The sequence below is a fragment of the Artemia franciscana genome, chromosome 13 (genome assembly GCF_032884065.1).
Source record: "Artemia franciscana chromosome 13, ASM3288406v1, whole genome shotgun sequence".
NCBI lineage: Eukaryota > Metazoa > Arthropoda > Branchiopoda > Anostraca > Artemiidae > Artemia > Artemia franciscana.
In genome coordinates, this window is record NC_088875.1 from 27,597,312 (window position 1) to 27,621,876 (window position 24,565).

The 24,565-nt window shown below is 35.6% G+C and overlaps 1 protein-coding gene across 2 annotated transcripts in view; it reads left to right on the forward strand.

Moving 5' to 3' along the window:
- The first annotated feature begins 750 nt into the window (after window positions 1-750).
- Window positions 751-24,565, forward strand: part of LOC136034754 (uncharacterized) — a 109,566-nt gene continuing 85,751 nt past the window's right edge. The window contains exons 1-4 of one of the 2 annotated variants that reach the window (XM_065716134.1): window positions 751-929; window positions 15,883-15,909; window positions 17,927-18,072; window positions 21,065-21,214. In XM_065716134.1, coding sequence (XP_065572206.1) covers window positions 893-929; window positions 15,883-15,909; window positions 17,927-18,072; window positions 21,065-21,214 — 360 coding nt within the window. In that variant the 5' untranslated portion in view covers window positions 751-892. The remainder of the gene's footprint in view (window positions 930-15,882; window positions 15,910-17,926; window positions 18,073-21,064; window positions 21,215-24,565) is intronic. The other variant, XM_065716135.1, reaches the window with a different exon arrangement.

Consider the following 24,565-nt stretch of genomic DNA (forward strand, 5'->3'; position numbering starts at 1 on the left):
GTATTTTGGTTCATACTGTAATGTGATTTTAGTTATATTGACGTGTGTTTTTATGTTTAATGCTTCTTGCAGCTTGGTATATCTATTCAAATTTTCCTGTGTTTATTTATTTAAAACAAGGTGCAAACTAAAATTAAAAAAATCCGATGTGTACACACTATATATTGGACGACAAATATTTAATTTACTTGCTGTTAAAATGAATGTAACCTTGATTGTCTCTTTAAATTGTTGGAATTCAATTCATGGAAGTAAATATTAGAATTTTCCCAAGAGTATTTCCCTAGTTAAATTTTGCGTCTTTTGTGATTTTAATTGTAAAATCTTTTTGGCTAAAAATGTGGTTTAAGAGACTTGGTATTGAAAAAAACTTTCCTATGTACAACAGGACTGCACCACAAGAGGGAAGGAGGGAGGCCTTAATCCCCCCACTTCAAGGAATATTTTTACGGTTTTCCCGTAATTTCCAATATTTTTCATACAATTCTTCTAATTTAGATGTTTGACGAACTTACCCATTTCTATCTCTGTCGCAAAATAAATTCATAAATATATGCCTACTGAAGGGTTTTCGGAAGCTTGATAAGTTGTCTGAGCCAAGTACAGAAAATTTGCTCTGAATCTAAATCAAGTTTTTCAGCATGATCGGTTGTTGTGCTTTCTCGAGATAGTTCCGTGAAAAAAAAAAGAGAAAAAAATTGGTTAAAACTTGCCAGGATAGGTTGTTAAAGAAATTTTTTTTTTCTTTAGCAAAATTGCAAAATGATAGTGGTGACCTGAAGATAGCTTTATGAACCGGAAGAAAAGATTTTGCAAAGTAGGCAGAAAGTAGGTAAGCGAAGATTTGGAGAGACAGGCTCATTATCTAGTGTCAAAAGTGACGCTATAGAAGATGGGCACGTTATTACGGATAGCATCCATATTGTTCTGTAAGTATCTACTTTCGAAAACTTACCGAACTGAATTGAAAAAATTGAACACATTTCTCTTAGGAAACAGTACATTTATAGTTAAAAGTAAAAAATGGGTTACCGAATAGGTAGAAAACAGAGCTAAACATACACGAGAGAAATTTGGAAGTTTTTCCTTTTCCTTTTGATCGTTATTGTCAAATGATAAGAGAGAAAAAAAATCGATAAAGGACTTGAACTTTTATTTGTAACCGGAATTAATGTCTTTAATTCTGGAGAGCTATCTTAATCTAAGTTTAATATACCAGTGCAATATTTGTATCCTATTTTATGCAGTCGATTGTGTTTACTGTTCATACATAGATATTATTTTCACGTAGAAAAGTGTTGTGATTCAAATATTAAGTCATTAAAACTAAGGGAAGTGAAAAAGCGTTAAGAGGGAAGAACTTCAAGTTTCCTAAGGAGAGATGTACCTTCAAAATAACCTCACTAAATTTTACTAAGACATTTAAAAGATAAGATTATGTTTATAAATAGAAAGAATTTAGAGTAAAATTCTTCAAATCTCGTCAATGCCATATGGCAAGCTTTGAAAAAATACATACGGTTCCGGTTTATCCGATAAACGGAACAAAACAGATGATGCAGTGTTCACTTTTCGATATAATTTTTCCTAAGAAGTACTGTAATATTGCTATGCAGATTTACAATCCGAAAGACAAAGAGACAATCAAAATTTTTGAAGCGTAGATCATTTCAAACAGGGATAGAGGCAGGCACTTACATGACAATTTTGTCAGGGGGAAAGTATCCCTGGAAGGGGTGTATTTGTCAAAACAGGCGATTGCAAATGAGCTACCTTAAACAAAAATAGATGCACTACTCGATTTGCTGGTTAATTTTATTTATAAATGTAATGATTATTCTCGGCGCAAATTGCTTTGACATACTTTGTAAAATCGTTTTGTTTTGACTGGCCATTGTGTGTCAGAATCAAGGCCGTATCCAGCAGGTTGACTTTGGGGTTTGAATCCCCCTCCCCCAAAACGTGTGTCTGACTCGTATAAACTTGCATAAAATGCATAAAACACATTTTTGAAAGATTTTTTAAAGTTCTTTTGTACCCTCCCCTGAACAAAAATCCTGGATACGACCTTGGTCAGAATGATGAACTTGTCCACTGCTGCAACAAAATCAAATATGCTAAATTTATCGATCGGCTATTTTCTGTGTTGTTTCAAAATCGAGCTTATTAAATTGAAGAAACCTAGTTTAGAAACCAAATAATAAAGCATCTTTTATTTCATATAGTAAAAAAGAAAAGGTTGAATCTCTAGCATAATAGGAAGCTAAAAAGAATCCACGAAGGTCAGTTATTTCCGGTAACTTTTTGTCTTGGAGCTATTGTTTCCAATTCAGGGTGATATAGTCTTGCCGCTTCACCAAGGAAATGATCCACCTAGTTAGGTTTGTAGAAATCTTGTAAATACAGAAGGATTTGTGCTGTTTAAGGGGCAATAGCTTCATTTCCGACATCTTGCAGGATACTTTGATACGTCTCCACTACCTTTGGATGATTTGCATATGGATTGAGGAACTTTGAGTATCCACAAGATTCCTCAAATTGTTAATTGGTTGGTGCATATAACTAAGCTGTCAGAGAGTCTGACACTCCGTCAAACTGTCACAAATTAACTAATATTCATAGCCAACAGAACACGATAGTAAATAGCGGAGGAATAGTCACATGAAAAAAACGACACAAATTATTACGTATAAGAGGGCCCACTACACATCGCTATACACACTAGTTTTTGCACCTTTCAAACATCTTTTTAGTCTTCTAATTAATCGACATTTGGGTTTCAGGGGAAGCACAGTTGAAGAATTGGGATAACATTCGAACTTTAGTGTAAAGAGCGAGGTTTTGAGAAGAGGCAGCCCCCCTCGAATACGTAATAATTTTGTTTGTTTTAAGTTTTAATGTTGCTCCTTACTTTGAGATGAATTTTTTTTTTGTTTGTTTATTTAATTACCAAAAAGGAAAGTAACAGCAATTGTAGAGGGAAAATTCACACTGATCTAGATTAAGCGAAAGGTCAACATCAGAAAACGTCAAAGAAATCAAGGAACCATGTTAAAGAGATCTTTTTTTGGAAAGGCTAATCAGAAGTAGGTTGTCAGGATGTACAAAGTAAAGAACATCGTCGAAACCAGAAAAGCAAGCATCTGAAATCTTAGCCAAACACTAGAAATGCAAATCTTGGAAAGGATAGGAGGTAAGAAATTCTTCCAAAAACTACCCTATCTTAGACCTTAGATCCGCCTATGCCGCCAGAGGCACCCAGTGTATCCACAATACTTTGCCAATCTTTTCTGAATTGACCAGCTGCGTATATGTATTCCCAATTGGGTTGAAAAGAAGCATGGATACTGCGCAGATCAGACTGGTTTTGTTCATCGCAAGGTGTTCTGAGGTCTTCCCTGACTTTGACTTCCGTTTGGGTGCCAATTTAAAGTGACTTTGGAATCTGATTGCCCTGCATTCGGAGAACATGGCCCAAGTATCTCCACCTCCGAGCTCTAATGATATCAGGTACCAGAGGCTGGTTGGCAAGTTTGCGGACTTTTTCCATTTGTGATTCTGTCTGAACAATGACTATTTATAATTCTTCGAAGACAATCTTCTCCTGTTGTTGGTTCAGACTCCAGGTTTCGACTGCATAGAGGAATATCGGGATGACGTTGCTGTTGAACAGGCGTAACTTAAGCCGGTTCGAGCAATTTTTTTACCTCCATATGCGCTTTACCTTATTGAAGGTGGCGTTCACCTGACCTATTCTGGTCATTATTTCTTTGGATGTTGATCTTGTCCACTATGCTTCCAAGGTAACTGAATTTCATGACCTGTTTAATTTCCTCATTTCTTACTCTGATATGAAGTGCGGAATCAGTAGTCACCATCGTTTTGGTTTTACTCGGATTTATTCTTACGCCAAGTTGGCTTGCTTTTTCGCTGACCCTGTTTAGAAATTCTTACTGACGTTGCTTGCATTACTGTAGCATTGTAATGGCATCTGTAAATTCCAGGTCATCAACAGTCACTTAGGCAGAAAGTTTGATACCATCGGTCGCGGGGTTGTAGAGAATGAAGTCGATGATTATCACGAAAAGTAACGGCGACGGTACACAGCCTTGTTTGACGCCAGATAGAATTCGAAAGCATCGGGCTTGGCCTTCGGGTATCTTGATGCACACTCGCTGTCCTCGTAAAAAGCTATGATAATTGTGACGATTTTACTTTTCAGCTTATTATAAAGAAGGGTATTCCACAAACTTCGATTTACAGAGTCCAATCTACAGAGTCGAAGATCTTTTCAAAATCTATAAAAATCATGGAAAGCTTTGAGCTCCATTCCCGACTTTTTCCAGTGATAACTCGCAAAGTAAATATAATATGGGCGTAAGAACAGTCCAGGTGAAACTCGTATTGTTCATCCTTTAGGGGCTTTTCGAGCTCATTTTTGATCCTCTTCAGAATTACATGACACAGAATGACCCTTTTTACTTTGGAGCTCATAATAAAGAAGGATCTTCCACAAACTTGCCCGATTTACAGAGTCGAAGGCCTTTTCAAAATTTATAAAAATCATGCAAGTCTTTGAGCTCCATTCCCGACTTTCTTCAGTGATGACTCGTAAAATAAATATAATATCGGCGCAAGAACAGTCAAGGTAAAACTCGTATTGTTCATCCTTTAGGGGCTTTTCGAGGTCATTTTTGATCCTCGTCAGAATGACATGACACAGTAGTTTACCGGGGACCGAAAGCAGGCTTATTCCTCGCCAGTTTCCTTGGACAGTGGCATCACCCTTTTTGAACAGTTGTATTAGTATGCTGCGCTTTCAATCAAATGGCACTCTTCCTTTTCTCATGTTGTAGTGAAGAAGGCGGTCCAGAATGTTATTAGTGCTAAAATTGAGATCTTTATCATTTCTGCTGATATACGGTCTTCTCCTGGGGATTTACCATTCTTCAATCTCTTGGCAGCTGCTTCAATCTCTACAGCACTTGGTGGCTCCGTACTGATGTTTAGGGAGAAGGATGGCGCTGCGGTAATGTCTGGTGGCTCATTTGGTGGTGGCCTATTGAGGAGTCTTTCGAAGTGGGATGTTCATAACTCATTCACTGCTGCTGGTTCGGTTACAAGTACGCCATATGGGTCCTGAACTGGTCCCTTGACGGTACGCTTCTTTCAAATGATGTTAACTGTGATCTGAGATAGGGATCAAGAATCTCTCCTCTTGGCTGCTTCTTAAGCAGGTTTGGCTTTCTTCTTGATCAGGATTCAGTATCCATTCCTTGCGCTCTTCTTTACGTCTTTGTCCGCTTCGCAGTAGCGTGTGTTTCAAGATTAAACGGACAGGTGTTTGGCTTCGCAGAAGGGTTTGTTTTATGAGTTTCCTCTCCCTTATGATATTCCCAGTTCGGTCAGAGAGCCATTGATCTTTGGGGCGTTTCTTGTACCGCAGTATTTTTGTCATCCTCTGGATTTTTTGGCACGGAAAGTGATTTGAATCTTTTAGAAAGTTCGATCACGATTTTTCTTTTTACTTTGCTATGAAGTAGTTTATCCGAGTCAAAAGGTGGGTTTGGATAAAGTACTTGTTCAACATTTTTCTTCAGTTTGACTTTAAATTTGGCAATCATCAGGTTATGACCTGACGCTACATTAGTTCCTCTGTGTGAACGTACGTACATTAGGCTAGTGCACCATTTGCGACTCACTAGGAAGTGGTCGATCGGATTTCTGGTGACACCATTTGAAGAGGTCCAGGAATATTGGTGGATATCAAGGTATTGGAACAGACTCCCATCAATAACTAGGTCATTCGAGAGCACAAAATCGATTAGAAGCTCGCCATTTTTCGTTCCGATTACCAAGACCATGGCAACACAAATACTGACGGCAATATTCGCGTTGGTCACCAATGTTTGCATTGAAATCACCGACAAAATAGGCTGTGTCATTTCTAGGTATATTTCTGGCAACTAACTGCAAGGCTCTGTAGAGTTCTTTCTTTACATCATCGCTTGCTTCGTTTGTTGGTGCGTAATATACAACCACAAATAGTTTTGCATGCTGGCTGGCAAATCTAGCGGGAAGAATTCTGGGTCAAACTGGCTGCAACTTTAAAAGGGACAGACTGGTTTTCATCGTCATTATAAAGACATCTCAGTGTTCTTTCCTTGACTCTGGTCGAATGAATATAATCCTGTGTCCACTTAGCAACTTTTTGAGGCCTAAACTAGGCCATCTTACCTCGTACAGGGCGAGGATGTCAAGATCGTACCGGCTCATTTCTTTCAAAACTTGTTTTGTCTTCGGCAACTAGGATATTGTTCGAACGTTCCGGAATCAAAATTTGAAGGAATCTTTTCGCTGTCAAAAGTCGGGTCCGGGGGCATACGGTTGTAATAAAAACAAACAATCAGATCCGAGGCTATTCTCAATGGATGTATCTGTTGCTTAGGGTTTTTTTTTACAGGAGTGGGCAAGCCCACAGCCGAACCCTGCCTCTTTATCCTGGCTTGGGACAGGCTGCATATGTAGGCGAGGTTAAGATTTGGGATAGGCCAAAATCCAAGGAGGTTTCTAACAGAAACAATAACCCCAGAAATGTAAATAGATGACCATACTATCAAACACTTCCGAAAGATTTAGGACACAAATATATTCATTATTTTCTTTTGAAGAATTATCAAGGAGTGAAGAATATAAAATCTTATTTGCATGCTGAAAACTCACCCAATGCCGAGTCATACTGGTTTTTAACACATAGATATCTTCTGTCAAAAAAGGGTATAAGAGTATCCTCAAAACCTTGCCAATGGACGAAGGTTTGATATCCTTCAAAATCAAAGGAATCAAGGTTACCTGATTTCCTTTCAAAGCCTTCTCTCCTTTTGCGATAGTTTCTTTTCGACCCTCTTCCTATTTTTTTTACCGTGCTTCATTTTTTTGTTACCAAAATAATACGTTTTTTTACTATTGCTTCATTACTCTCATTTACTAAAGGCTCTTGGTTCTCTAATTAGAACATGGTGAATTAGTAGCAAGGAAAATCTCCAGTGAACATCAGTGCAGCTACATTGTTTGAGTTCATGCTGAGTTTTATGGTCCTAAACACCCAACAAGAAAGGAATTTCAAACTAGAGAAATGTTTGGGGTGGTAAACAAGACATACGAAAACAAATCTTTTTATTTATCTGTTTATTTAATTCAGAGCCACTCTACGAAAAACATGAAAATGAAAGAGCAGAAATCGAAAAAGAACAGCGAAAAAAAGAAAGAGAGAAACGAGCATTTACAAGAGACTGGATCAGAAACTTGGAAAAACCTAGTTGTCTTTTTCTTGCTTTGGAGACGGTGTAGTTTTTTCATCTCTAAATATATTTAAATGCATCGTAAAAGTAAACATTTGTAAACATTGTAAAAGTCACTTACCAGGCTTGGATATAACTCTAACTTCAGAAGTAACTTCGACTCACATATTTTATTACAGCTACTGGTGGGACATTTCTTATGAGTGTAAAATAGGCACTTATTGTTGTCTTATTTGCAATTTCTCTTTTGTACCAGCAACACGAAATGGCCAATTGAAAGCAAAATGAAAAATATAATGATTTCACTAACTTTATTGAGCTTTATAAAGCAAATTGAGATAAAAAAAAATCATTGGAAAAAAACTTCGAGTAATTTAATATGTTTGATTTTCGTAACCTGCACTCATCCATCAACTCGACTCGAAACGGTTGATCAAAGTTCACATAACAGTTCACATACAGCATTCATTCAGTGAACATTTTAAACCGAATTTACTCTCACAAAGTTTTGATAAAACAAGAATGCATTCGAGGTAAATACTCCTACTTTGCGTTGGACCGTTCATTTAGTGTTCAGCAAGGTTAATTTGCTGTCGAAATTTTTTTGGACAGATTCAGATGCCAATATTACGCAAAGTGAGTAATTAAAGGAGTTTTATGTGGTAGTATATTTCTACAGTCTATTTTTACTTGGAGTTCAATTACTATTTTGTATAATGGGAGGAAAGAGGAAGAAGGAAAAATCTGACGAGTTTTTTCTCACATTCTGTTCTGTGGAAGGAATCTCATTGAAATCGCTAGCTGATAGTTTGAGGCTAGTTTTACAAACTGTTGAAGAAAATTCAACTACGTTAAAGGAGCTGAATGTTAATTTTAAAGGATTAGATCAAAGGATTTCTAAGATCGAAGAATCTGTATTGGAATCGAAATTGGAGTTGGAAGGTATTAAGCCTAAAGCGATCAGCCTTGAGGCAGAAACCAACGATTTGAAAAACCACATTTCTGTGCTGGTTGATGAAAATTCTTTACTGAAATCGCAGTTATCTAGCCTAAGGCATACAATGATGAAGCTGGAAAGTAAAGAAACGATAAAATATTCTAGTATGGAACGTGACAGCGATTGATACTGTAAACGCTAAGGCGATTTTCGATAGTATAATTTTGTCATGCCTTGGAATCCATGAGGTACCCAAATACACGATAGCTGATGTTAAGCCTGAAAAAAAGCTGATAAAGGTTATCATGGAGAACAGGGAGCTGAAAGTGGCAGTTCTAAAACAGGCTCGAAATCTTCGTGGAAAAACTATCATGGGCAATCAGAATGTTTGTCTATCCGATGATTCTCCCCCGTCTGTTCGAGAAGTTCGAAAAAAACTTTTAGCCATCCGAACCAGTATTCGTGAAAAAACAGGTTTTGAAACTTGGATTGCGAGATCCATACCACCATCTCTATGTATTCGTCGCCTTAAGGAAGGGCCAGTGCAAATGTTTTTGTTTGATGAAATCCCACCAGATATTAGTAGCCTGATTCAAACGCAACGGCAGCGAAGGCAAGGAAATGGCCGGGGCAATTCTATGGACTGGATAACTTGACTGAATATTTTTTTTTTCTTTTTTCGTTTAGTGAGTTTGTGGAAGCCAGGGCACTTTTTGTGTTTTGATGAGAAAAAAGTATTGCTTGAATTATTTGTTGAGTTAGTTTGGTCCGATGCAATAAAATAGTAATAGTCACTTATATAATCGTATCTTCTACTACAACCAATATTGTGTCTTTTTTATTGTATTGCTATTTGTTTTGTTTTTTTGCACCAACAGTATAGTATTAGAACAAGCCCATTTACTGTGATTTTTAGTGCTTTTACTTTTCAATGGGAGAGGCATGGGGGAGGAGTTCTTAGTTTTTCCTTGTTTCTTTTTTCTTCTCTTTCCCTTTTTTTTCTTGTTTATTCTTACCTTGATTTTATTATCATTATTTATCCATACCTTAATTATATTATTTTTTACCCTTCTTTCCTTATATTTTTTTCTTATATCTATGGTCTGGTGGGCTTGGTCGTGGAGCGGAACTGCCATCCACCATGAGTAGTGGCCAGGCTGGAATCAACTCTTTGGGGGATCGTTTACTTGATTTACAAAATAATCCTTAAGATATTGAAAATATTATTAATAATTCAATTGGAAATAGAAATCAGATGAATAATGATTCTAATTCGGCTTTTAAAAGTAAGTATGTTTCGCAATTAAATGGTTCTGCCTCCTCTAAACGAGATGATATTTTCTCTGTGTTTCATCTGAACATTCAGGGACTCTGCTCGTCTTTTGATGAGCTGAAACGGATCGTTAGTGATGGAACTCCTGATGTTATAGGATTATGTGAAACTTCCCTGGATTCAAAAAAGGATATACTTCTAGATATTCAAGGATATAGGATGGAGAGGCTGAATAGGAAACAGATAGCGAGAGGTGGCCTTATGCTTTATATTGCTGCTCGTCTTGCATATAATGTCCAAAATGGTTTGAGCAGAAATAAGGAAGGAATCTTTGAATCCCTATTTATTGAGATTAAATCAATGCGTAAGTATTTAGTTGTGGGTTTGGTTTATAGGTCCCCCAGTGGATCTATTCCTTCGTTTTTGAAAATTCTGGAAGAAGTTTTGGACTCAGTCCAAAAACATCCCTGTGAACTAATCCTTATGGGGATTTTAACCTCAACCTGCTGGATCAAAGTTCTGCTTCAAATACTGATTTTTTGTCAATGATGCTCTCTTCGGGAACTCTACCTTCAGTTTGTATACCAACCCGAGTTACAGAAACACAAGCGTCTCTTCTCGATAATATTTTTTCGTCACTAGATGTTTTAGATAATTTGTTGCTTATTAGTGATATTTCTGATCGTTTTCCCGCTATTTCCCGATATAAGAGTGCTGATCAAGCGCAGTGTATAGTATCACCATCTAATCTCCCATTTTTCTGTTATGGTGATCAAACAGTTCGTGGTAACGAACTGTAGTAAGGAGCGATCCGGCTCAATAGTAACCAAAACTAAAAAATTGAATTTTGATATCAATAGCTACATCAAAAGAATCGAATTTTAATGCTTATTTTAAATATGTACGTTTCATCAAGTTTAGTTTTACCCATCAAAAGTTACGAGCCTGAGAAAGTTTGCCTTATTTATTAAAATAGGGGGAAACACCCCCTAAAAGTCGTAGGATCTTAAAAAAAATGACACCATCAGATTCAGCGTATCAGAGAACCCTACTGTAGAAGTTTCAAGCTCCTATCTACAAAAATGTGGAATTTTGTATTTTTTGCCAGAAGACATCACGGGTGCGTGTTTATTTGTTTGTTTGTTTTTTGTTTTTTGTTTTTCTTTTCCCCAGGGGTCATCGTATCGACCAAGTGGTCCTAGAATGTCGCAAGAGGGCTCATTCTAACGGAAATGAAAAGTTCTAGTGCCCTTTTTAAGTGACCAAAAAAATTGGAGGCCATCTAGGCCCCCTCCCACGCTCATTTTTTCCCAAAGTCAACGGATCAAAATTTTGAGATAGCCATTTTGTTCAGCATAGTCGAAAATTATAATAACTATGTCTTTGGGGATGACTTACTCCCCCACAGTCCCTGGGGAAGGGGCTGCAAGTTACAAACTTTGACCGATGTTTACATATAATAATGGTTATTGGGAAGTGTACAGACGTTTTCAGGGGTATTTTTTCGGTTTTGGGGGTAGGTTTGAGGGGAGGGGGCTATGTGGGAGGATCTTTCCTTGGAGAAATATGTCATAGGGGAAGAAAAATTCAATGAAAAGGGCGCAGGGCGCAGGACGAATCTGGTCACGTTAGAAAAAAACATCAAATCCAGAGCTTAATATACAATGCTGGGTGTTCGGAGCGTCTCTATTATGGAGTATAATTTGAAAATAACACAACTATACGAGCGATAAAACATATATACCACAGCAATAACTCAACTAACGAAAGAACTGCTAAGAGGTAACACAACTATAAAGCGAAAACATGTGAAAACTAACGGGAAAATAAAAGAACTAAGAGGTGGAAGGGGCCCAGAGAAAAAATATAATCCTTTTCCAATTTTGAGCCTAACTCCCGCAAAGGAGTAATAATGTCAGAAGCCCCGAATTATTTTCTTTCAAACAGTTCGTGGTAACGAATTGTAGTAAGGAGCGATCCGGCTCAATAGTAAACGAAACTCTAAATAATAGAATTTTGATGCTAATATATACATCAAAAGAATCGGATTTTCATGCTGATTTTAAATATATAAGTTTCATCAAATTTGGTTTTTGTCATCAAAAGTTACGAGCCTGAGAAAATTTGTCTTATTTTAGAAAATAGGGGAAAACACCCCCTAAAAGTCACACAATCTTAACGACAATCACACCATCGCATTCAGCGTATCAGAGAACCCTATAGCAAAATTTTCAAACTCCTATCTACAAAAATGTGGAATTTCGTATTTTTTGCCATAAGACAAATCACGGGTGCGTGTTTATTTGTTTGTTTGTTTTTCTTTTCCCCAGGGGTCATCGTGTCGACCAATTGGTCCTAGAATGTCGAAAGAGGGCTCATTCTAACGGAAATGAAAAGTTCTAGTGCCCTTTTAAGTGACCCAAAAAATTGGAGGGCACCTAGGCCCCCTCCCACGCTCATTTTTCCCCAAAGTCAACAGATCAAAATTTTGAGATAGCCATTTTGTTCCGCATAGTCAAAAACCATAATAACTATGTCTTTAGGAATGACTTACTCCCCCACAGTCCCTGGGGGAGGGGCTGCAAGTTACAAACTTCGACCAGTGTTTACATATAATAATGGTTATTGGGAAGTGTACAGTCGTTTTCAGGGGATTTTTTTGGTTTTGGGGGTGGGGTTGAGGAGAGTGGGCTATGTGGGAGGATCTTTCCCTGGAGAAATATGTCACGGGGGAACAGAAATTCAATGAAAAGGGCGCAGGATTTTCTAAAATTACTATAAAAAAAACAATGAAAAAATAAACAAGGAAAAGTTTTTTCAATTGAAAGCAAGGAGTAGCATTGAAACTTAAAACGAACAGAGATTATTACGTATATGAGGGGTTCTAAAAATACTTTAGCATAAAGAGCGAGGTATTTAGGAGGAGATAAATACCTCGCTCTTTATGCTATAGTATTTTTAGTAATTTCAACTATTTATTCTACGGCCTTTCTGATTCAGGGGTCATTCTTAAAGAATCGGCACAAAACTTACGATTTAGTGTAAAGAGCGAGGTATTAAAGAGGGTACAAACCCCCCCTCATTTACATAATAAAATTTGAGAATATAAAAAGTTTGTTACGTAAGTTAATTCTTAAGTTACGTATATTTTTTACTAATAAAAAAATTCGTTAAAAATTAAAATTTATAATTGCCTTTTTGTGTAACCAAAAAATTGCATGGCAACTAGGCCTCCTTCCCCATCCCTTATTTCTCAAAATCGTCTAATCAGAATTAAGAGAAAGCCATTTAGCCAAGAAAGGAATTAAAATGTAAATTTCATTTTAATAATTTATGTGTGGAGAGCCAAAATCAAACATGCATTAATTCAAAAACGTTCAGAAATTACATTAAAAAAACTAGTTTTTCTAACTGAAAGTAAGGAGCGACATTAAAACTTAAAACGAACAGAAATTACTCCGTTTATGAAATGGGTTGTCCCCTCCGCAATCCTTCGCTCTTTACGCTAAAGTTTGACTCTTTACCACAATTCTGCTTTTTAAAACAATTAAAAGCTTTAGCATAAAGAGCGAGGGATTGCGGAGGGGACAACCCATTTCATATACGGAGTAATTTCTGTTCGTTTTAAGTTTTAATGTCGCTCCTTACTTTCAGTTAGAAAAACTAGTTTTTTTATGTAATATTGAACTAAGTCTACTTAAATCTCGTCTGGCTGATATACCATGGGGTAGTTTGGTTTCTGATTCAGATTTTAACCACTCTTTTGATTCCTTTTATGATTTAGTTAAAGAAAGAATCCTGGAAATTTTGCAATCAGGGTCCAGCGCCCCATACTTCGAAAAGGATAGCACCACTGAATCCATGGATGACTCCAGGTCTCCATAAAAGCTGGAAAAGGAAAAATTATTTGTGGAAGCTTTACAAGGCTTCACCATCTTTAGCTCGTCACGAACGATTCAAGGCCTATAGGAATGTATTTAATTCTCTGTGTCGGAAGGCAAAGTCTTAGTATTATCATAGAAAATTTTCTTAATGTGGGAAGGATGTAAGGAAGACATGGTGTTTAATTGATTCAGTTCTTAGATCTACTCCCCCTCTGCCTTCAGTTCCATCAATGCTGAAAATCGATGGTAAAACCGTCCAAGGAGATGTAGATGTTCATCTAGAGCTTACTTCTTATTTTGCTAATATAGGAAAGGTAACTGCTTCCTCTGCAAGCTCTGCAACTTCTCGTTGCGATTTCAGAGCCTTTTTTGGACCCTCATGTTTGAAGTCGATGGTCTTGAATTCTGTTTCTGAATTTGAGGTAGCCCGTATCGTGAATGCTCTTAAAGGATCATCCTCTTCGGGACCAGACAAAATTCCTACAAGGGTTATCCTTGCCATTCTACCTGCTATTCTGTCACCACTGACTAAGCTCGTCAATCTGTCTATCGAGAAAGGTATTTTTCCTGAATCTCTCAAGCGAGCTAAGGTTTTAGTACTCTATAAAGGTGGTTCTCGGAGTGATCCTGCTAATTATAGGCCAATGTCTCTCCTATCTGTTTTCAGCAAAATTTTTGAGAAGGCTATGCTATCCAGGCTTCTTAGTTTTCTGGATGCAAAGGATTTTTTGCATGATTTCCAGTTTGGATTCCGTGCGAGTCACTCTACGTAGCATGCTTGCGCAGCTTTATCGAATTTCATTCATTCGGCAATAGATTCTGGTCATATCCCGGCAGCTTTATTTTTGGACGTTCGTAAAGCTTTTGATTCCTTGACTCATCGGATTCTTCTTTGGAAACTATCATATATTGGTATAAGATCAGACGCTTATTCTTGGTTTAATTCATATCTTTCTGGTAGGCTTATTTCAATTGATCCGCTTTTCTAGAGCCCTTCTGAAGTATATTATGGCGTCCCGAAGGGATCTGATTTTGGTCCCATTTTATTTTTGATTTATGTTAATGATCTGATTTCGGCTGTAAACGCCAGGTCTCTGGCATGTTGCAAGCTGTGTCAGCCTGATGCTCAGTCGTGTTCCAATACTTCTTCTAATCAAGATTTTCTTGTTGCTTTTGCTGATGATACCACTCTTGGGTATCATGAGAACCTTTCATTCAGAAACCATGTAGCCATGATTAGGGTTAAGGTCTCACGGAGTTTGGGTATCATTCGAAAACTTAGATACACATTTCCTGGATTTATTCTGAAACTTCTTTTTTTCTGTCTTGTACAGTCATATGTTTCTTATTGTCCCATTGTATGGATTCTATTTTTCCGTCTACGCTGCGGTCACTTTCCGTCATGTATAATAAAGCACGGCGTCTGGTTATGGACACCAACCGTTCTTCACCAACACAGCTCTTAAGTCTATGGTTTATTGACATTATTTCTTGTGCTTCTTTTGTCTTTGATCAACTTCACGGTAATCTTCCAAAATCTCTTCAGAAAACTTCTATGTTTATTTCTGATTCAGCTCCATATAGCCTTCGTTCTTCAAATAATATCCACATTCCGCCTACCCCTACTATTCGATCAGATTTCAATCCCTACATTGCTTGTCAATGGTCTGGAATTCACTATCTTCTTCAGTGCAGAAATGCCACTCGTTTAGGACTTTTAAAAGGATTCTTAAGGATCATTTAATAAAGAATCAAATAGATGAATTTTTTTTTCCTCTGAGGAGTTGATGGCCCCTGTGTTTTGTTAGTGGTGTGTGGTTTTCCTCTCCGCTCTTTGCTCCCGGGCCTCAGGTATGTTCTCTATGGGTTTTTTTCTTCTTCTTTTTTTCTCCTTCTAGTTGTTACTTATATTGTATCCCATATAAATATATTGCCTGTAAACTGCTATATGTGATTGCCTATATTGAATTTATTGCTTGTATAATAATTTTTCTATCCCCCCTGTATCCCTGGCCATGGAGCCTTTCGAGGGGGATTATGTGTATTGTAATTCGATTTTGAATTGTATTTTGTATTGTCTTCTATTTAATATTAATAAACTTCTCTTTCTTTTTTTCCTTCAAAACGAAATGGAGTAAAACACTTAATTCTGCTCATTAAAGAAACAATTAAGAAAAAAAATGAAAACACAGTATCCTTATACTATTTTATATTTATATTTTAAACTTTTGTCATGCAGCACCTCCTTGTACTATCTGTGGCACATATGGTGCCACGTATGTAGTACAGCCTGTTTTAGATGATTTTTAGAAACCCCTCGTTCTTTTCATTATAACTTTATCTTTGCTTGCAAAATTAAAGACACGAAAAGTTTTTTTTAGTACCCTTTGTAATCTAGTTTCAGGTGTCTTCTTTTGTTTGAATATGAAATTTTGATGTATCTTTCAGAGTTTTTGTCATTAATTTATTTAAACTCTTGTATTTCAGGTGTTGGCTGTGTTCTGGGAAGATCAGGTAAATTATTCAATATTTTGTATTCAATCTAGTGCCTTTTATGCTCATCTTTCATTACTGAATAACTTTCAAGTTAATGACTATTTTAGTACCTCTTTGGGAACTTTATAAGACCAGATAAATAAATTCTCTGTTTTTTAAGTTTGTTTAAGTTGACTTCTTCGAATGCTTTATTTAGGTGCACAGTTTTTCTCTTAAAAAACTTTTATCTATGAAGGGATTAAATAAATAAATAAGAAAACAAACTTTAAGACTTAAGGATAAGAAACTTAAACAAGCATAAAATGAAAATAAGTAGCAACATTAAAACTTAAAATAAACGGAAGTTATGCCGTATGTGAAGGGGGCTGCCCCTACCACATCCCTGCCTCTTTATGCTAAAGTCTTAAAGTCCTTTAAAAATACTTATCCTTCAAATTGAGCGACCGTTGTGGTTCAGAAGTTATTTCTAAAACATGGACAAAAGCTCAAGCTTTAGCGTTATATCCTTCAAACCCAAAACACCCCGGGCCCTGAGTTTTCGCGCTATTTCTAATGCAAAATGAAAACCGACAGAATTGCTATAAAATCGAATTCAAAGAAGAAGTGAACCCTTTCTCCCACCTGAAGTATTTCTTTTACTCGTAAATTTGCCGTAAAAATGTAGGTAAAAATACTGTTTCTCATAAAAATAAAAAATTTCCGACTCGTAAAGTAGTTTCAACATGCAGGTAAAAAAAACGAAAAAAGCGAACTTTGTTTGAGATTATTAAACAAATTCAACGGTAGCTAAACACTTACGTTTTTATTCTTTGACAATCTTCCCACCCCTCCCCCTGAACAAAATTCTTTTGGTAGCCCAGTCTCCCGAACAGAAATCCTGGATATGTCTCTGCTCTGGACTTCAATCTTATTTTCAAATACCCAAAAATTTGTTTTCGTACTTATCTTTTCCTGTTAAGATAAACAGAAAAATATTTGCTATTCCCGAATCAAACTTTTTTGTTCTTAGCATTGGAACCTCCCCCCCCCCCTCTGTTCAAAAATTATAGTACACAAATCCGTTAATGATGATACCAATCCCATGCTGTTTTTTGCCTTGTATATCCAAGACTTGTATTTTATATACTAGCATTGATTTTCGGATTTCTTTGTCTTTATTTAATTCATGATACTAAGAACCCTGACATACTCAAAAAGACCTTCCCCCGCCTTTCGAAAAGGCTGACTATTTTCTTATTTTTTATCTCTATTTTTAATTACTAAATATAGCTTATCCTATTAAGACGGATAACGCAGCTAGCTATAATGCCCCCAAGACCTTTATGTACTATCATGACTTTAATTTCTTGCTTTATTTAGCCAAGATGGCTAATACAGTTTTACTACACAGTCTAGCTTTACTTACAGCCATAGCTATTTAGTCCAGTATATAATTTTCTATCAATATATTCATGTGTATTTTCCAAATGATAATTATAGTTTATCCTAAAAAGAAATGCGACACAGATTTCACCCCAAAATACAGGTATGTGTGAAAATTGGCCAACTAGTGCCAGAGAAAAAAGAGATATCAATGTCGCACAGGCCAAGATATGACGTTTTCGGGTTGCAAAAGGGGGGAGGGACTAAAATCTCCAATGAAATGTTTACGATTATGGTAACTCTGCTAGTGTGCCATTCGGGATCTGCCGCTATTTTCGAGAGGTTTAACTAGTGCTAAAAAAAAAAAAAAAAGGCGGCTATATTGTAAAGTGCGAAATGGTTTTGCTTCTTTTCAGTGTTCAAAATGGTTATGAATGTGAATCTAAGTCTTGGAGACTTTTAAATACAAAGTTCTTTCCATGTGTCAGAATAATCGATATTTGATTATACAATACTCATTTACCTAAAAATAAAACAAAGAATAGTTGTGGTTTATTCAGCCTGTGAACCTCATCCAAATCGAATGGGAGCCTCTTCGATCCATAGGTTGTATTTTTTGCGCCCCTTGATTTAGTATCTGAAAATGACTTTTATTGGTTCTGGAATTTTTTAGGGTGGTCCCCTGGAAAAGAGTATATATATCGCTGGAATGCAGTTGCTGGAAGTGGAATTCCTGGCGTTGGACCTGAAGCATCTGGAATTTATTTGTCCGCTCAGCTGCTGCTTCAAGCAAAAGATGCCGATAACGTTATCGTTAAAGTAAGTTTTCTTTCCCTCTTCTGCATAAGATATTACAAAATGTATACATAAAGAGAAAATTTGGCAGTTCTTATGCTGTAATGTTAAAGCCCTTCTCGAACTACTAACACCAATCATGTTGGGAAAGAAAAGTTGTCAATGCTCAGTCGTATTCTGGAAATTATTGCGTTTACGATACCTATTATGTTTTATCAGACAGTTGAATCAATTGGCGAGCGCAAGCAATCCCTAAATTTCTCCCCCTCCCCAGATTTTGAAAAATATCCTTTTTTGGTATTTTCGTTGAAAAATAACTTTTTCTGATATTATCATTGAAAAAGAAAAACCCAAAATCAACAAATTGCCCTTAACCTAGATTTAAAAAATAAATAAATTGAACTGCCCCTCCCCCTATATTTTTGCGAATTGACACTATGGTAGCATATTCAACGCACTAACCCTTGAGCACCTAATGTCGATCATGAGTATCTATCATGTGTGATTGAATTCATAGAAACTACATCCATAAGTCTCTGGGCCAAGTGGACCCCAATGCCTAATAAAAATTGAAACACAGAAAAAGTTCATTTTGGCCATATTGATTCCAAACGTCCGAAAAGGGGTTAAAAATTTGTGTTGTCTTTGATTCGGCTGAGAATTGCATGGCATGGAAATAGGGATATGTAGATTTAAATAAAGGCAAAACATAATAAAACAAATTGTTGATCTGCGACATTCCAAACTAAGTTGAAAGAAGGTTTGTAGACGGGACCAAGGTAGGCCCCTTTTTTCTGGTAAATAAAATTTTGTTAAAACAGAATTTATTATTTATGGAAGATCAAATCAAAAGTTGAAAAATATTTCTCTGAATGAAATTACCATTGATACTATTCATGAAATCAAAAGAATATACACAGCAAAATATTTAGGTATCGTTTTTGACCCTACCATGAATTTTAAAACACATATTTCGTTGTTGAGACTAAAATTATCAAGATATATAGGTTTGCTCCACCGACTAAAATTTTTATTCTCATATAAGGTTCTAAGAATCCTATATTTTTGTCTAATTGATGCACAAATCCAATATTGCTCAGCTATATTTTTGCTGACTTTTAAATCACATATTAAACCACTACAAACCCTGCAAAACAAAGCTATTCGAATTCTAGATAAGTTTTTACAACACCCGAGGAGTACAGATATCCACTCTGAACCTGTTTCTAGACATAATGACTCTTACACAGAAATCTCATCTCCTATTATCTAGTTGGTTTTTTAAGATTCAACATGTACATAATTTCTTTTTTGACCAGAATTTACTGTCCAAACATCAAAATTCACTGATAACTAGATGTGTTCACCCATACAAACTACCTCTGGTGAAAAATGAAAGATCCCGTTTCAACCTCCGGTATATGATCCCATCAATAGCCAACAAATATTCATTAAATAAATTTGTTGAGTTACCAAAAGCATCTTTCAAGAGACGATTAAAAAGTTATATAATGGAATCTGCTTGCAAGAACGGTTGGTAAAAATTTTATATTTTTTATTTTATTTTGGCCTCACTCCACTTACTCCACCTTAAATACTCTCATTAAAGACACTTTTTTTTTATTTATTGATGAAATAGTGGTTCATTTTTTGTTTGTTCTGTATCAATGAGGATTGCTAAATTTTGTTTATATGTCTTGCCCAGTAGTCGAGCTTGTCTCTCCATTTGGGCAAGTTGAAGATTTTGATGAATATGAATTTTTGAATAAATGAATCTGAAATGAATCTGAATCTGCATTCAGAGTACATAATTGACGGCAAGCACACAAATTGACGGTATCACTTCGTGAAGCAAGAAAATTTGCTTTCCTTCGATTGACCTTCAACTTAATGGAAAGCTAGAAAGGGCAAAATGGACCTCGGAGTGGATAAAACATTTCGAAAAAGCTGGGTTGTGTCGATTCGTGACCCGCTGAAATTGGCAAAAAAAAATTTTCTGCGTTCAGTTGGAACTTTCAGGCTATGTAATCTGGACCAAGTGAACCTTGTTAACGACATTAATGTTTGAAAGAAAACTTAGTTGTATTAAATTCTAGTTTAAAGTCTAATTTGTATTAAAATAGAATTTTATTTTAGAATAAAAATCTAGTTTTATATTTACCGTTTCAGTTAATAGTAAAATCAAAACGCCCATATTGTCAGACTTCTACACCTACATTGCTGAGTAAGAAAACTAAGAATAGAAGTAGTATAATTAGAACCATAAATAAAAGGAATACATTTTTGGCACAATGTATGGATAAGGTCTACGTAAGCCTTGCAACAATTTTGTTTTTAGAATGGTTGTTTCAGATTATTTCTTGTTTTTTTTTTTTCTTTACACAACAATCCCATTACATTTGTTTAAATGTTTTGTTTTTTTATGTACATGAGAACCCCAAGATTCTGGAGGAATAGCGTTATCAAGATATTTTTATTCATTAGTATAAACTAGCTTACATATAAAATTGCGCGGGAAAGTAGTTTTACAAATACTATTTGTAAAACTACTATTTGTAAATACTATTAAAACAACACGGGAGAATAGAGTCTATTCAACCTCTTTTCAAAGTTATAAAACTGATGTGTTGATAACTCAAAGATTTTTAGGTCATAATCTTCGGTGTGGCTAATTTCTTGTTTTGTTTTTGTTTTTGTTGGGGGGGGGGGGGGGTCCACGCATACATCCTAATTTAAAGTGTTGAATTTGATAGTTTTTTTGGTCGTCGAGTTAAGTGTTTTCTTCTAAATTTCTGGAAATTTTCATTTGTTCCTGTTTTTTCTGTGTAATTGGGTTTTTTAAATTAACTTCCCCAACTTGAAATGTTGGCATCCCCCCTGAAACGAATTTCAACGTTTGCGTAAGGGTGATTGATTCTTCGAATTCTGTTTTTATATGCTTTTTCTTCTCTCAGTGCTTTATTTCCTTGTCGAATTGACATATGTGGTGTTACGGATATTTTGCACTGTTCCCTAGGTTTCTGGATTGGCTGCCCGTGCTGTTCAAGGTGAAGTATTTTCTTGGAATGAAGTACTTGAACTACCCTCACCTCATTGGAATGAAATACCATTAGCAGGAAGGTCTCACATGGAGATGCCTTTCCAGATAAGATTTAGAAATGGCCAGGTATTTTCTCTCTTTTCTTACTAGTCATCACAATTTATTTATTAAACTTATCACAGACTAAAATGGGTTTGTTGCTTTCAATTTATAGTAGTAAATAGGACAGAAGCCTCTAGACACCAGAGGGGAAGAAACTAAAACCGGGATTCACTGGCTAAAGAACGGTGAAGACTCAGTAGTGGGGCCATAGGCACTCCAGGGCGAACCTCATTTGCATAGCCGGTTACTATCCATGTAACAGGGCCAACGAAAATATAATTGGCACGATTATATGATCATAAAATTGGAACACGTTCTAGATAAGAGGAATGAGCGCAATGAAAGTTGAAAAACCTGTTTTTATTTGACATATTTTTTTTTGTATAAAATGCTCATCTCTCTGATAAAAAACTAACACTATTGAATCAGAAACTCAAAAATGAACAAGAGCTCTCAGGATAGTGCTTTTTATGGAAGTAATTTTGACTTCATAATATATTAGAATTACATATTCTTACCTTTTAAATTATCCATTAGAAGGAATCCATTTTTTCATGAGATGAGCCCAGCAAAGCCCCACATGCCAATGACGAACTTAATCAAATATTTCTGAGCGACTTTGATGGTATTTTGAAGAGATTGATTTAAATGCATTATTTGCTAATCGCTCATTTCCATATAAAGGGCAAGATATAATCCACTGAATACTATAAGAGCAAGCCCAATTAAAAAAAAAAAAAAATAACAACAGTGGACAGATCATTTGACACTCATGCTCCTACTAACACAAATGAGCTTATTGAGTCATTTCTCAATGATTCAGATAGCATTTTCGAACAAATTGATTTGTAAACGGTATGTCTTAATCGTATCCCTCCAGATAAAAAAGGGGAGTGCGATGTATCCAAGCCGCAAACAAAAAATCCTTTCATTATCATTCTAAATATGAAGGTTATATCAATAAACAAGATTTCAGTTGTTACTCCTATCTTTACGGAATTATCTCACAATTTCACTACTGGAAGGAAATGTGAAAGGGACTTGAACAAAATTTAAAAAAGAATATGTACCAACTAATACTTTTTGGCAATTTACGGGAGGTGCTTTACTTAAGTCAGCTGTGGTCTATGGATTTCAGAAATAAGAACACGCACGTCACTCATTCAATTAACTAAGGCTAAAATATTCTAATAATGTAAATTTTTTATTAATAAAAATTTATGTATATACATAAACTTTTTCTCATAATTTGAATTCTTATGTTCATAAAAAAATTATTAAAATTATTCAATAGAGAAGCCATACAAGTGTGATGTATGTAAAAAAAAATGAAATGAAATTAATAAAATTGCATTAAGTGATGATATGACACCCCTATGAAAGAAATGATACAACCTCGAACATTGTTAACTGGTCCTATTTACTTACGATATGTTTTTGAATATAGGACACCATTTGAGATATGAATGAACTAACATACTAGTTTTGTAACAAACCCTATTGGGATCAGTGAACTACTACTGTTTTGCAAGTATCTTGTAAAAGTTAAGGTAGTAAGTAGTAGTAGTAGTAGTAGTAGTTGTAGTAGTAGTAGTAGTAGTAGTAGTAGTAGTAGTAGTAGTAGTAGTAGCAGAAGTAGTCCCAAAAATTCTCAGTCCAAAAAAAATTCTAAGACCAACTGTAGTTTTTAATCCTAACCGATATTCATATTGTTTATCACGAATACATTCATTTTAAGGGCTGGATAACCGCTTTATTTCTAACTAAAACAGCTGTGTTTCTTCGAAGTGACCGTATCTGACGCAAGCCTCTGAACTAAAATTACTTTCAAGATTAACGTTCATTTTATTTCATAGTAGTAGTAGTAATAGTAGTGCTAGTAGTAGTAGTAGTAGTAGTAGTAGTAGTAGTAGTAGTAGTAGTCCCAAAAATTCTCAGTCCAAAAAAAAATCCAAGACCAGCTATAGTTTTGATCTTACCCGATTGTCATATTGTTTATCACGAATACATTCATTTTAAGGGCTGGATAACCGCTTTATTTCTAACTAAAAGAGCTGTGTTTCTTCGAAAAGGCCGTATTTGCCGCAATCTTCCGAACTAATATTACTTTCAAGATTAACGCTCATTTTATTTTTCTACGTCGATTTATGTATATTTTACGAGTCAGAAGCTCTACATTTTCATTTTTTACACCATAGGGCTTGTAAACTTACAATAGAGAATTAAAAAGACGAAATATCCCTCATTATGCTGCTTGATGGTGACAGAGTTTGTTACTGTAGTTTTCAGTCTCACCAGATTCTCATATTGTTTAACACGAATACATTCATTTTAAGACTCTATATTTCTAATTAAAACAGCTATATTTCTTCAAAATGACGTAGTTGACGCAAGCTTTAGAACTAAAAATACTTTCAAGAATAATGCTCATTTTATTTTCCTACGTCGACTCATATATTTTATATACCACAAGCTCTATATTTTCACTATTTTCAATATAAGGCTTGCAAAGTTACTATAGATATTTAAACAGACGAGATGTCCCTCTTTATACTGCTTGACTGCGACAGCCTTCGTTACTGTAGTTTTCACTCTTACCAGATTATTATATTGTTTAGCACGAACACATTCATCTTAAAGACTAGACAGACGCTATATTTCTAACTAAGGCAGCTGTGTTTATTCAAAATGACCGAGTTTGACGCAAGTTTTCGAACTAAAATTACTTTCAAGATTAACGCTCATTTGGTTTTACTACGGCGACTTATATATTTTATAAGTCACAAGGTCGATATTTTCACTATTTTCAGTATACGGCTTGTTAAGTTAATTTAGAGATTTAAACAGACGAAATATCCCTCATGATATTGCTTGATGGCGACACCCTTTGTTTTGATTAGAAAAATTGTATTTTGTTTTAAATAGATAATACACCTAAATGAACCTGATTTGTGGAAGCAGCGTTACACAAGAGCATAAAGTTGAAGATGAAATAGAAGGATTTGAGGGCTTGGGAGAGGGTTCGTGTCTCCCCTATTTAAGGGGGCCCTGATTATGATATTAACAACAGAAAGAATTGAAAAATAATAATTCATTTAAATGGAAGTAAAGAGTAATATTTCCATTTGAACATTTACCCCCAGAAATTTCCCTCCCCAAGGAAGATTCTACCAATAGAAATCTACCCCAAACCCAATGCCCCTCGCAATGAAAGTTGAAATTACTTAGGTAAAAAGCATTATCTTGAGATTGTTTGTTCATCATTGAACTTCTGATTCAATAGTGTCAATTTTTCATCAGAGAGATAAACATTTATGTTAAATAACAACAGGTTTTTCAATTTTAATTGCGCTTGTTCTTCTTATTTAGAACGTG